This window comes from Coturnix japonica, chromosome 18 (assembly GCF_001577835.2).
Source record: "Coturnix japonica isolate 7356 chromosome 18, Coturnix japonica 2.1, whole genome shotgun sequence".
Classification (NCBI taxonomy): domain Eukaryota; kingdom Metazoa; phylum Chordata; class Aves; order Galliformes; family Phasianidae; genus Coturnix; species Coturnix japonica.
In genome coordinates, this window is record NC_029533.1 from 6,781,829 (window position 1) to 6,796,468 (window position 14,640).

Below are 14,640 nucleotides of genomic sequence, written 5' to 3' on the forward strand. Positions count from 1 at the left end.
GTAAGGAAGAGGGAACAAGAGATGGGGAGGGTGCAGAGGAAACAGGCCGACTTATTATCCTATATGAAAAGAAAAACTAAGCAAATCTAGTTGTTGGGGAAGTGAGAGACCTTCACAAACCGCTTTAGAATGAATTTGGAGCAGACTGAATTGAACGGGCAGGTGTGGAAGCACAGTGCTGGGATGCTGAGTGCCACAGTTAAACCAAAGCTCAGCGCTGCTGTTACAGAGGAACCCGGTGACAGGATGGGTCTGAAGGGGAAGGATATCCTGCAGCTGACAGGTGGCACAGGGAGCCGCTCTGGGCTTTTCTTGTTGCTTTTCTTGTGCATTCAGCACATGGGCAAGTGACAGCTCGAGAACTTGTTTCATTTCCTTGCACGAAGACAGACAGGTCTTGAATAAGTGCCACACACCGTGAAAAATGCTTCATCTCTTTCCAGAATGACATGTGGCTGTTAACATCTGCTTCGAGGTATAAAGAATGGCAAAAGCAACCTTCAGTGAACCGGGCAAATAGATTTATTACTTAGATTAGACTCGTGTGGGTAACACCTCCTGGAATAATGCAGCATTCCTTACCTTGAACAACATTCACCTCCCTGCTTTGCTTCTGAGCGCTAATGGATTTTGAAGACCTCTTCCTTCAGATGCACTGCTCAAAGCGTGGGGTGGTGCTGCCTTCCTGTGCTGCTCAATGTGCTCAGTCCATAAAGAGTGGCTGCGCTCTGGGCTTAGACAGCAGAACGGGGTCTTTGCCACGTGGCTGTTCAAAAAGATGAGAAAATAAAACCACAAAAGCCCATTTTGTGTTCTTTGCTCTGCTCTCAGCTGTCCCACAGTCCCATTGGCACACTTGCCTGCTTTCCACATTTGTGAAACGATAGTGACAGAATGGCACCACAGTGGAGTCACACACTGCCAAGTTAGCAAATAATTTTCTATCTCTTCTGGGCTTCCCAGCTTGGGCCTGCCTATGTTGATAGTGGGGAGAGTGCTTTTAGTAGAAATACAGGAAAAAATACTGAGAGTTGGACACAGTCCCTCCCCACCTGATGTCAGTACACACTGGGGAGGTGAGAATAATTGTTTCAGTTCACTTCTGCAGTGTTCCCAATGAAACTCTGCCTTCACTCGAGCTGCCTGTCTCCTGTCCGGGCTGTTTGCTCTTGGCCTTGCAGCTTTCCAGTTGAGAAACGTCACGCAAAGAGGGGAGATACAAGTCAAATGTTTATGGGTCAGATCCTCAGATAGTTTATTTTTGTGGAAGGGAGATGTTGAGTGTTTCAGGGCAAACAAATAAGCAAAAGCAGCAGCGTGGGGATTTGCTGTAGGTGTAACAGAGGTTCAGGATGGCGTTGCAGCTTCTGGCTGCGCTCATTGAGGCACATTTATATTTTGTTATGGAAATGAAGCTGGGAGAGCTTTATAGTGCACCCAATGCCTTATAGTGCACCCAATGCCTCTCATCTGTACTGAACCCTTTATCTGCCTCCTTACCCTGCAGGCACCCTGGGATGGGGCTGAGGAATGGAATCGTGTTTGTGTTCTGGGTTCTGCAGCTTGGGCTGTCTTACATTCAGCACGGCATTAAAAGAGTTGAAATATTAAGCAGTGATCAGCGATGATGATAATTGAAAATCAAAAATAGCTTGTGAAGTAATAATAATAATAATAAATAGTTGCCGGAAGCTGAAATGAAACAGGCCGTGGCAGCACTTGTACTCTGCCTGGAGATGGGTGGGCTGTGCTACGTTGTGTATTTTTAAGTCTGTTGCTGTCCTGGTAACATCTAAAGAAACTGAAGGAGAAACTAATTTTATGTGGTTATAGATCAGCAAAGCGATAACGAAACATACTGAGACAGGTGTTCTTTATTTTCTTCTTTCATGCAGGGGATTTGGGAAACAAGGATTTCAGTGCCAAGGTAAGCCTGAATGTTTGCTGGCTGGTGTATGAAGGTGGGCAAGGTGCGCCTGCAGCTGGGAGCGGTCAGCATGGAACAGCCGAGCAGCTCTGCCTCTGTACTCTTTAAAGGAACTCAGTGATTTGCTTAATGAATAATTGGTGTTTATCTAATATGCATTGAACAGTTGTGATGATGTAATGACAGTTCGATGTGAAGAGATTTAAGGCAGGGAAATGTCATCCGATCTGTGTAAAGCGCAGCTTCCAACTTTTCCTGAGAATAATCTGTGCAATTTAGCTTTTGCAGAGACCATTTTTCACATCAGAAGCTTTTGTCTGTGTGGGCGTTTTGGAAAATGGATTCACTTTTCAGTCATATGGCTTCCTTTCATAACCCAGAGTCTCCGCTTTTAATTGTCATACGTTGTATGGTTTGGAGGACCTTTGGTTTTATTACATTTTAGGTGGCGATAGTGGTAATAGTCAATAAACCACCCCCCACCCCCTAGAAAAGACACATATAATGCCGCCTAAAATAAATAAATCCCCAATTTAATAATTCTATTAACCTTGAGAAACTGAAAGCTATTGCACTGGGAGATAACAACGTGCAGGAACCGCAAAGCACGAAGCGCTGTGTTCTCACGTGTTCTGTGCTATTGCCGAATTCTTATCATTAGTGAGCATTTAATCATAAAGCAGCCACACCCAATTGTTTGTCCTTTCTGTGCCATGTGTTTGTTGTGCCTCTCCTTTCCCTGCCTCCTTCCCTACGATTCACCTGCAGGTGTACCTTGTGTTCTCATTAGCTGCCTGTTTCTTTCATTGCGCTCCTAATGGTTATTTGCTAATGCCTTAGAGCGTATTTGACTTTGCTGAATGCTGCATTTACTGATTCATTGGAAACGAATGGAAATGATGGATTCTGTGGTATTTTTAATGAAAGTTGATGTTAGTTGATACTTCTGGAAATGAAACCTCAGAGAATCCAAACGCAAACACAAAAGATGCCTTTTAAAGATGTCGCAAGATATTTTTCTGCCTTCAAGTGGAGACTTGCAGAGAGACATTACTGATGCATACAGGGAAAATATTGCATGCTTTGTTCAGGCATGGTAAGAATGCAGCCATGGTTTTACTATGCACATTGTGCACAAGATCTGGGCTCCAGAATGTTAATGGCAAATGCTGTGAATATCCACCATCTCTCTGCTGCTCTCCCCACCACAGCAGCGCTGCGTAGAGCAGTGCATCCTCTGCCATAGGAGGGTGGTGTTTGCAGCCGAATCCCATTTCTGGTTAAGGAATTATTTAGATGTGCATTAGAGATTTCCATTGGTGTAAAGGAAGTAATCAGAGCTGTATTTAAATGATCTGTGGGTTCATAATTCTCACAAAGCTGACGCTGTTCTCCCGTCAGATTTAGTGTTGCATTGCACTTCCAGGACATGGTCTTTTGTGCCTGGAATTCCTCCTACTATTGCAACTGCTGCTGTCTGGGGGGAGTTTTGTCTCATGAGAACTAATCCTGTGTCTTCTTCCCTCCAAATGCCCTGTGTGAGCACAAGCAGGAACAAAAGCAATAGAGCAGGCTGATTATTTTTTTAATTATCGTTGTTTCAGAGTTGATGCTCTTCAGGAGCCCAACTATATTCAAACACAACTTGTGTTCTTTATCCAAGTAAGACACTGCAGTTTCTCTTTGATGGAGGCTGTTGTACTCCAGTGTTTCTGGTCTGTGTTTGTACACAGTCAAAATGTGAATGAAATGCTGCTGTTTTTAGCTCCAAGTTGTGAGATCGTTTGTAGGAAGTTATTAGTGGTGCACTAATAAATTCAGGGAGTGTTTTAATGAATAAGTTCTGGAAGTGGAATCATGGAACATCCCAAGTTGGGAGGGACCCAGAAGGATTATTGAGTCCAACTATTGGAAGTAGAAGTTTGGTGTGAGTTTTGTTTTGCTGGCTGACATTTTTATTTGCTGTATTTAATTGTAGTCAAAATCAAAGAGCTCTCACTCTCAGGATGATAGTTTTGGAAAATAAATCCTTAGTTATAAGGTTAAAACAGCTGAATCCAACTTGTGTTCTACTTTCTGAAGCTTCATTTAAAAAAGTCACCAGCTGAAGCTGGAAGGAGAAATGATAGAAACTGATGGAAATGTGAAGAATTAAAGAAACATCACCCCAGTTTTTTAGTCTTCTGCCTTCATGGAAAAGAAGAGCAGATGAAGACATGATGGAAATTTCAGTATGACATGAGGGAAAGACTATTACAGTGACAGCTCCGGGTATAGTTATAATTCTTGGTTTGTCAGAGTTTCCATTGTAAGAAGCTGTGTTCTGGCTCTGTTTTAAAGAGTGCTGTTAGAGCTCCTGCTAGACTGGAAGCTGACATTGGGCACTTTTGGGGGTGGAGGGTTTTGCTGTTTCTGAAGTTGGTTCGGATTCCTCCTGTCTTTGATACCAAAGGGAAGAGGAAAGGTCCACAGTAATCATGCATTGAAATTAAATGGTGCCGATGGAGGGGGCACAGAATTCAGTTTCATTTGCCATGATAGAAAATTTGTTGGGAAGAGGCCTTGGAGTCGAGAATTATCAGTGGAAAAGTACCAAAGATGGGCCTTGAGAAGTATGGATGTGGAGATGAGCTCGAAAGAGCCAGCCTAACTTTGTCCTAGCTATCTTTATTCCTGATTCCCTTTCTTAGGATGCATTTTGCTGTCACTGCTTGTTATTGAAATTTGTGGTTTACTGTCGACTTATACAAACGTAAACTGCTCTGAAACACTCTGCCTTTGAAACAGGAGTTCTTGCTCTGTTGATTGCCTTTGTGGTGGGGAAAACATGATGGTGAGGCTGTGCTGGAGAGTCAGGGCTTTGTTGGGCTTTTGGAAGCTGTCAGCAGAGCTGTGAGCTGTCAGTGCTGCTGAGAGCTTCCATGTAGTGCACACCTGGAGTAGCACGAATGTGAGAAAGGGAGCTGACAAAAACACGTTTCTGAGCCCATTGCAGGATGAATGCTCCTCTTTTGAGAGATCAAACGTGAAATTAAGGAGGCTTTGAAGTTGAATTTTGGATCCGTCTCCCTTTTGATATTCGTCGTTACGCTCTGAGTAGAACCTAACCAGCTAAGGGGGAGTTCCATATGTATTTTCTAATTTATGCAAATAAAAGTTAGAGGAATTAGTTGAAGCAGCAGACACCATTTAATCTGTGTCACTATTGCTCCTTACTTTTTTTTTTTCTCCCATCTTCATCCTATCAGTTTATTTTCAGACTGTTGAATTTTGGGTAAACTACACGGCCATACTATTTCTCATTAAAAGGTTTTCCATCTTCCTTACTTGGAAATGCTATTGCCTCGGGGTGGATAAGATACCAAGTTCCCTTCTCTGCCAGGACTGCTTTTCCCTTGTCCCTGTAATTTCAGGGGTAAGATGGGGTATTACAGACCATAGCTTGAACAACTGCGTGTTTTGCTGCGTGCTCCTTATATTAATTAGTCATGTGCCACAGTTTACATTAAGTAATGTTTCTATAAGCCCGAGACGGAGAAATGAACTCTGTGGAAGTCGCTCCAAGTCTGTCTACGTAACTTAAAGGTCAGGATGAATTCTTCTGAGGGGGGAAACTTAATATGGATGTTCTTAAGGCAGCTGGCTTTTAATATGTTTCATGCATATAACTTGAAGGTATCCGTTCCAAAATAGAACCCTCAGAGAGAGCAGAAACAAAATAACCACAAAAGAAAGAAAGAAAAACAAACACCCAAAGCATTAAACAGAACTGGGAGTGCAGAGTGTGTCTGTGCACAGAGCAAGTGATTCCCCCGGCCAGCTTTGTGCTCAGCATTGGCCCTTGGCCTAATAGACCTGTGATCTGAATGCTCCAGGTGCTAAAGGGCAGGTGCACGTGTTCCTATTCACTAAGATTCACCATTATTACAGTCATACTTGCCACAAAAAAATGCAACCAACCCTGTACATCAAATAAAAATAGGTGTACAGTACAGAAATGATTGCATACACAATTTGCTCAACAAGGACCAATGACAGTAGAGAAATATGCCATTGTACTTCTGTTTTTCTAGAACATTTTTTGATGATATTGTGCTCATCCAAATTGGAGCTTAATTACATTTTATCTTGCAGCAAGTTTTGTGTTTCTGTTGTTGCTGTTGTTCTCTTGCATTATATTTCAAAGGCAGAAGCATCTTCACCCTTCCCACACTTCTGCCATGTTAAACTTTGGGTTGTTTACTTGAATCCCTTCGATATCCCAGCAGTGTGTTCCAGTTCAGAGAAACTGACTGTTCCAGTGCCCTGGATGCAATTCTATGAAGTTCCTCAGCTTCTAATTAAACATGTGGGAGTGATAGCTGACAGATAAACCAGTTTGAGACCTGGGGAAGATAAAGTTTGGCATGTTCTTTATTTTCCCTTGTGTTTCATTGTAATACTACACATCAGCTGCTGATATGCAGCCACATATGGTGTTAATTTTATACAAGATTTCTGTGGATTGAAATGGCTTATGCCATGAGTGGAATTTAATGAAATGTTGGAAAGAAAGTTGCAGAAGGATGAAGAAAACAGATTTCCCTGTTGAGATGCACAGATAGTTATTTCTTTTATGTCTGCTTTTTTTTTTCCTCTCTCTGGATTGTTTCTCTTCAGGGTGAAGGGTAAAAATAATGTTATTTAATAAAAACTTCCAAGTTCTGCTTTTAAGTCTGCAGTAGAAAGCATAAACTCTGTGTGAATGACTCTATTGTGTATAAAGGCAGAAATGTAGGAGCTGGAAGGGACTCTGGAGATCCCCCAGTCCAAGCTCCCCAAAGCAGCTCCCTACAGCAGTGACACAGGAAAGTGTCTCAATGGGTTTGGATATCTCCCAAGGAGACTTGGAGTGCTGTAGGTGCACTCCATCCCTTCGTCCAGTTTCATTGGTAGAGGTGTTGAGTTTGCCGAGGTAACAGGAACTGCCCTCTGAGCACCTTTAATCCTTGTAACTGCTGAAGGTTCAAATTGTAGCTGATTTCAGCACTCACTGAGGTGGGGTACAGAGAGATCTGGAGTGCCTGGGAGTCAGTTATTGCCTGCTAGTTTTTCCATTGTGGCTTCTTATGAATAGTGCCTTCCATAAGCATGACTCATAAGTTACCTCACAAGTCAGGCAGCCCAGCCCATGCATATGCATCTTTCTGTGGGTTTCAGTGTTACTTACTCTGATCTTTTAATTATAAATCAATTTACATGAAGGTTTTTGAGGTCCCTTGTGTAATTCTGTAAGTTGGCCTGGGAGGTATCTTCTCCTGACTTCATGTAAATTTTGAAGTGATGTTATTGTTTTTAGTAATTACTTTTTTTTCCCATGAAATGAGCTACGTTAGGAGTCTAGAATATGTGTCTGTAAGTATACAAACTTATTGGAACTGTTATTTTTCTATGTCCTTATTTTCTGGGCTTCCTTATGCCTGGGTTTCAAAACCACTAACAGTGCACGTGAGTGTCAGATTTGGTGTCTGTTAACAGCAGAGATTAAACAGGAACTCAAACTGGACCAAATTCCATCCTTCCTTATTTTATTGTTAGACGTGGGAAAAGTGCAGAAATCAAGGTGTGGACCAAAGGTAGAGATTCTCATTTAGGAGAGTGTTGAACTTTTCTTCTGCATGTATCTCCTTCCAAAGCACGAATATTTCATTCCTCATTTTCATTTGAAGTTAATAGCGTTTTTAACTTCCCTGGAATGTGTTATTTTAGTTCTTCAGTAAACAAAGCATTATTCACGTACTGGGGTGAGCTGGAAGAACTGTTTCTCTTCTTTCTGCCTATGTCACATTTCTGTTCTGTTCATTACTCACCAACGCATCAGCCAGAATCCTCTTTGAATTATTGCTGTCCTCAAGAGATCAGCCTGATTAATGTTAATCCATGGGTAACCTTTGCATTTTGTGCCCAATCCCTGGTACTTGTTACCTGAACTAGTTGATTTATTTTGCATACAACTTAATAAGACTTTTCTAAAGGTTTGTTTGTTCATTGTTCTCTGCCTTAAATAAAAAGTAATTAATTGGAGGCATCAGTTGTTTTCTCACCCTTTGTGCTTCTGCCGTCTGTATCCTAGCAAACTGAAAGGTTTTCCTGGGTGGTTTATAGCTGTCAATGTTTTTCTTTACCTCTCAAGATTACTTTGAAAAAGAATAAGGTCAAAAGATTGTTTGTTCCAAAGAAAGACTCATACTCTTCTTATTTGTTAAATAAGAGCTACCCTAATGGCAGAAATATCTTTGCCTTAGTGGTCTGCACTGCTCTGAATGCTTGGTTGGACACGTTTAATTGTATTTGCCACCATAATGCTAATGCAGAAACAAGAGCCAAAGCTGATTGTGAGCATCTTGTGTGCTCAGGCCTTGTTTTCAGAGGAAGCTCGCGTAGGCACTCCTGTGCCCCTGCAAATTCAGATCTGAACTTTCACATGTTTTAATAATGATTACAACTGTTAGACTTCAGAAATGTGTGTATGAGGTGTTTTCCTGTTCTGCTGCATCACAGGAAAGTTTTGTTGGTCTTCACATGGACTCGTTATCCAAATCTGTTCGCTTGGTTCTTGGTGGGAAGCTTAATTTATATAGGTTTACACTGCATAGTACATAGAATAGCACCTTGGGTGCTTAATGCCCCTTTGGTCAGCAGAGAATGTGTGTGTCTGAAGATGACATCTTGCTCATTGATGACATGTTCTGGGCATCCCTATTTTCTCTGATTCCAGAACCTTATAAAATGAATAGAAGCCATTCTGACAATTCCCTAAATTTGTTTGACTGGGAGGAAGCATTACAAAAATATCGTGTTCCAATAAATACAGAAACAGACTAATGCAACAGAATTCGATATGAAAGCATGTCTATCATTCTATTCCAAGTTTCTCCATCATGACAGGTTAGTTGATTGAATTTCTGCTGTGCCCTAAAATTAGTCAGATTTTGGATTGCTCTAACTTGTTTGCTAACCTACACTTTAAATGAATTAGATCTGAGAGTAATCCAAGTGTGTCAGTTTTATGTCTTCCTTTCCTGCCTTTGACTTTTACACGTTACATCTGTTGGGTGTATTTTTATCAAATGGAACTTCTCCACTAATACAAGTGGCAGAAGGCATCAGTTAACTCCTGTGCAGAAATGCTTTTCAATTCTTCTGTGTGTTTCTGTGCCCATTGAGACCAATATTGTGTTAAATATGAGAACTTTAAGAAAAATTCATTCTTTTCCAAGTGGGCAGAGCAGTAGTGGGCTGTCGTGCAAACTTACTTCTTCGTGCTGATAAAGTAGAAATCATAGTAAGAGCATTGTAAATTGCTTGGTAAGAGACATTTCTGTAATGGGAAGGGGGAAGACAAAGCTTGTTTACCACTGCATCCCTTCCTGATTTCTGCAGGAGCTCTTTGTATTCTTTTATTACCCATTTGTGCCTTCACCTCCCCTTGGGGTCCATACAGTTGTGCATTACTATGTCTGTCTGCTGCAACAACTGCTCTGAGAGTTAAAGAACCCAGTGTCTGTAATGGGCACACTGGGACATGGGAGTCCAAAGGCTTTTTGCTTCTGCTGTCATCTTAAGTGCATTCTGAGTCCTCACAACAGCACCATAAAACGTGGGTGTGTTAATACAGCCGACAGCGTCTGAGACTTGGTGCTGGAGGACATGTAATCAACAAATTCATTGATGTGAGGCCATGAATTTATGGACAGGGCATAGATTTGGAGTATTGATTGTTTAAGTAAACATGTAACTGAAGATTGATGAAGGGCATAAAAGACTTCATCGTACATCATTAATGTACTGGGGAGGTCTGATGGGGCTTTGGCGGGCTATATAAACAAGCTTACTGCAGACAGCACTGATAAATACCCTCAGTAAATTTTAATGAAGTCCTAAATGCCGTCCACGGAGCATTAGGAAGGAGGGGGACTAATTGTTGAACTTAATATAGAATTTAAATTTTAATAAGTCTTGTTCTTCCTCGGCTTTTGTGCAGTTTATGCAAATATTGACCTTTGAGTTCTCAGCACCCATGTTCCTTTGAGCCGTTGGGGTGCGTGTGTGTGTGTGTGTGTGTGTGGTGTCTTTAAGCTTTTGTTGTCCTAATTAAAAGGGCAGTGTCAGGCATTCAGATCATTTGACATCTAATGTGGCAAAATGAAGAGGAAATTGGTGATAAAATCAGCAGGGTTTAATTTTAGAGCCATCAAATGTGAAGTGCAGAGAATGGAAACTAGGTTGGCCAGCAGGTAGCATAACTGATGTATTTCCAGAACTTCCAATTCATATCATTCTGCAGTCAGAGCCTGTGAGAGGGCAGGATCACATTCCTGTTGAGCTAATAAATGTTCCCCTTAATGTTTCAAAGCCTGGGTCTTCTGAGCCGCTTTGTGTGAGTGGATCAGAATCTGACTCAATAGAACATCTATCTGTTACGTTGCTCTATATGGAGCACCTATGGGGATCTGACCTTAATTTGCATTACCCGTATAGGCTTTTGTGCTTATTTTTATTTGCAGTGCAGAGATCCTCTGAAGGACCAAAGCTTTCTATTATGCAGAATTCTGTGTTAGTGTTTAATGAAGTAAGATGCCCCTGTTTCAGCGTGTTAAGTAACCTAGAGAGACACGAGGTGTTCTGGCACGTGTAGATTATCCTATAGTTTTCTGCACCACTAATATCCAACTGGAACCTCCCCTGCTGCAATGTAAGGCCATTACCTCTCATCTTAAAGGGAATGATCTTGGCTTGAGAAAGTGATCAAGAAGTACATCTTTTCCCCTTGTGTTATCCGTGTATTGATATGAGAATGTCCTTTGAAGTTTGTGCGTTGTGTGTTTTTTTGCTTTGTTGGTTTGTTTCCCTCTTTCAGGCTATTTTAGAAGGTCTCTCAATTCTAGTGCTTTTTGTGTAGGTGAATTATTTCTCCCTTAAGGCTGAGGCTTAAGAACAGAGACAAATTTGTGTTTTTGTGGTATCTCTTTCAGCAGCTAGAAATGCCCCGCTGGTGAGATGCAGGGGAACAGATGCAGTCCTTGGATCAACCAGCGTCAGCTTTTGTGTTAACCAGCCATCAGGAAATATCACTAAATTACTGGAGTACAAAATGCATCTGTTGGAAATATGTCTGAGTCTTTTGTGCAGTAGGATGGGAAGAACATTACCGGGGTGACAGGCGGCTCAGTGCAGCGGTGCTGGGCAGGAGGCACGTGGTTGGTGCTGCTCAGAGCCTCCTGCAGCCCAGTCTGTCTCCAAATTGTTTCTCTGATAAGAACCATTTGTGGAGATGGTTCCTTCCCTTAGGAATAAAAAAATCTGCATCAGTGCAAACGTCCTAGTTCTGCTCCTTACCTGTGCATGCATATCAGTGGGTTTCCTTTTGCCGTGGACTTGCAGGTCATAACACAATTATAGTGCACTGTGAGCTAAAGATGCCCAGTGTTGTCTTTAGACAGAAATTTTGCACTTCTGTCTTTGATTCAGCGTTCTCAAAATCATTAAAGTGGAATTGCATTAAGTCTTATTTATGTCTAAGCCAAATATTTCCTCCACCTGTAGCATGGAGATACTCAGCAGCTCACGGGGTTATAGATTTTGCCAGAATAAGTGACATGAGATCAAGCCACAACATGTTCATGTATGAGCACAAAGCGCTGTGCCAAGATGTGTTTGTTTTTCCCAGAACCATTGTCCTGAGGAGCTGAGTACCGAAGCTCTCTGTGTTTGCCCTCACCCTTCACTCTGCGGCTCTGCAGGAGCTGTTGGCTTCTTTTCAAGCGTGTTGGAGAGGAGGCAGTTGCCTAGAAGCAGATCTCTCCTCTTTGTCTTTAACTCAGGACGTGTTTTTATACTTCACTTCCCTTACCTGGAGGATGAGTTATCTCCTTCTTCCATCTGCTTCTCTGACAGGAGAGCGTATTCTCTGCTAAACCCCTTTTGCCTTCCGTAGGATGCTACAGGATTTGAGCACTGCTTAAATGAGAACAAGTGCACAACGTATCCCTTTCCCAATGGCTGCTGGCACTGGACTAATCTGCCCTAGGATCATCCATTCCACTGGCACTAATTCAGTTCTGTGATGAGTTTCTGTAAACCGCAACAACCCTGCCCATGCCAGAGCTGAGCTTGTTGCCTCTCCAACATTGTCATTTTATCACTTGCCTGACAGGTGTGAATTTAAATTGTGATTTCTTCGCTAAGATTTTATGTATTTAGGTTGAGAAGTCACCGCACCACTCCGCGTGTTCCAAGGATTTAACCAGGAACTCTGTGTGGGTCTCAGCTTTGTTGCACGTTGCTGTGGATGCTGACAGGCCTGCAGGCAGGAGACCACGTGCAAGAGCTGAAGGCAATGGGCATAAAAGTAGCGTTGTGAGCTGTGTTCCTGACATGTAGCATCGTTCTCCCACGGCCTGGCACTGCTTTTGGGTCATGGTTAAGACAGCAAACCTGCATCCGTGCTCACAGAATCTTCTTCTGAAGGCTGGGTTCTGTTTAAAAAGAGGAAATGTTCTAAAAGCTGGTTGCAGATGGTGTTCTTTCCTTTAAAGGTTAATAAGGGTGTGATGTGTGTCCGATGTGCCTTCAGAGAAAGGAACGGTGGTGGGACAGCAGTGCAGCAAATCGATGTCAGTGCCATTTTCATTCTCTTTCTGTTAGAAACATGGTACAGCTGTGTCTTAAGAAGCCAGGAAAAGCTATTTATAGTAGCAGATAGCAACAAATTCAGCATGCTGTCCCCGGCTTTGGGATGTTTCCTTATTTGAAGCTGATGGAATGAGAGAAATGCATTAAAAGCACAGTGTATAATGTGGTTGTAAACTCCCTTGTGTACAGAATAATCTGCTCACACTGACGTTGCTTCTGTCCTCCAGGATCACTGTTTTCACCTTCACACCCAGGGCAGCTCCTGGGGCTGCTGCTGCTGCTCCCCTTAACCTGCCTAAATGCATCAGGCAGGCTGCAGGCTCGGGGCTGCAGGCGTGCAGCTGCCTTGTGCTTCACTGAAGGTCAGCTGTGGTTTTGCACACTTTGCATTGTCCAGCTCTGGGTGGATGTGTTCTAAGCAAGGAGAATTTCCCCAGGACGTCGCTCTGCGTGGCTGTGAAACAATCCAGTTTTATCTCACCACACTTTCCCAGTTTGGGTGAAGCATTTCTTCCTGCTTCTTGCAGAGTGTTCAGTGAGGCCGTGGCTTTTTTTCAGTTCTGATGCATTAGTATTGGCAATAAATGAAAGCTATGTTGTGCACTTTCATTAAATCCTATTTGCATCAAGAAGAATGTGATTACTACAGGGCAGGATCCTCAGGTTCAGATGCTCTGCTTTTCCATCAGTTGTCATTTCAGCATACCCACAATACCTTGTATTGTACTTTGGTTCTTAAAGCGTTGAGGTTCTCTCGGGGCAGTAAATCAGATCAGTTGCTGCATGTGCTGGATAAATCTGAATTCCTTCGTAATGGAAAAATAGCACAGTCTGTTATTTCTTGCTTTTATTCCTCTAAGAGTGGTCTCTGGGTAACAGTCTCAGAAATGAGCATTGTACTTGCAACCTGTTTTGTTTCTCCTATTCAAATAAAGTGTTCTGAACATTTAGGAGCAGACACTTCAGAGCCACCCATGTGAGGAGAGCTTCTCACTTCTCCCCGCAGAACACCTCTGCCAAGGGAAGCAGCTTTGTGCTTTAAGTGCTGAGACTTTGACTGTCTTGCTCAGGAAGATCTGGAGCAAGCACTGCACCTCCCCCAGACATTACTTATTACTCCGTAGCAATAATTAACCAAGGAGTGTTGACTCTACCAGCCTCATCTTGGTACCAGGTGAGCCCTCCTTGGGACTGGCATTGAACCCAGATGGCACTGCCATCTCCTCCCAGCATGGCACTGCATGGCATCACAGGTCCCACCCTCCTATGAAACAGGGCCAGAAATTAAAAAGAAGATTTGAGGCTCCTCATTTCGATGAGAATGGAGCAGACAAGTTTTTCTTTTATTTGTCTTACTAATTAATAACAGCGTCTTGTTTAGGGAAAAAATCCTGCAGTCTGTTCCTGCTGTGATTTATTGTTCTGTCATCTTAATCACTTACAGCAGTTTAGGTGCGAGGTAGATCAATCTGTCCAATTACTGTTGACACTCAGTTTGTCTGCAAAATATATCAGAGCTTTGCTACGTGATACTGCATCCATGCTTACATATAATATTCTCTGTTTTGGTCAGATGTTCCAAACTTGAAGCTGTTAATTCTGTGTTCAAGCCTAGGAAACAGCTTACTGACCTAATGTAACTGTAAAGACAGTCAGTGTATTTAGGTGTTGTCATCTCTCACCTCTGTTTTAAGCATTCAGATCTCATTTACCTGCAGGTTGTTGTGCAATTGTAGCACTTAAGACTAACACAGTGTTCATTTGAAATCATTGTGTAATCAAGCTTAAGTCACATTAGGAGAGTCTTGGAGTCATGGGATGGTTTGGGCTGGAAGGGCCCCTTAAAGTCTGTCTGATCCCATTTCCCTGCACTGAATAGGGACGTACACTGCTCGAAACTTCTGTATTTCCCCCAATTTTCCCATCAGATCAATTCGTCTCTGAAGGACTTTGTTCAGGAAAATGTTATTCTTGCTAAAAATAGCAGTGGTGTTCATCCCCCCAACTGCATTTTGTTGAGTATTAGGTATCTCTCATGG

At 42.4% G+C, this 14,640-nt stretch overlaps 1 protein-coding gene across 2 annotated transcripts in view; it reads left to right on the forward strand.

The window, feature by feature from the left end:
• PRKCA (protein kinase C alpha) overlaps positions 1-14,640 on the forward strand; it is a 104,084-nt gene that overhangs the window by 1,022 nt on the left and 88,422 nt on the right. For both annotated transcript variants that reach the window (XM_015879946.2, XM_015879947.2), the window contains exon 2: positions 1,896-1,927. In XM_015879946.2, the coding sequence (XP_015735432.1) occupies positions 1,896-1,927 (32 nt within the window). The remainder of the gene's footprint in view (positions 1-1,895; positions 1,928-14,640) is intronic.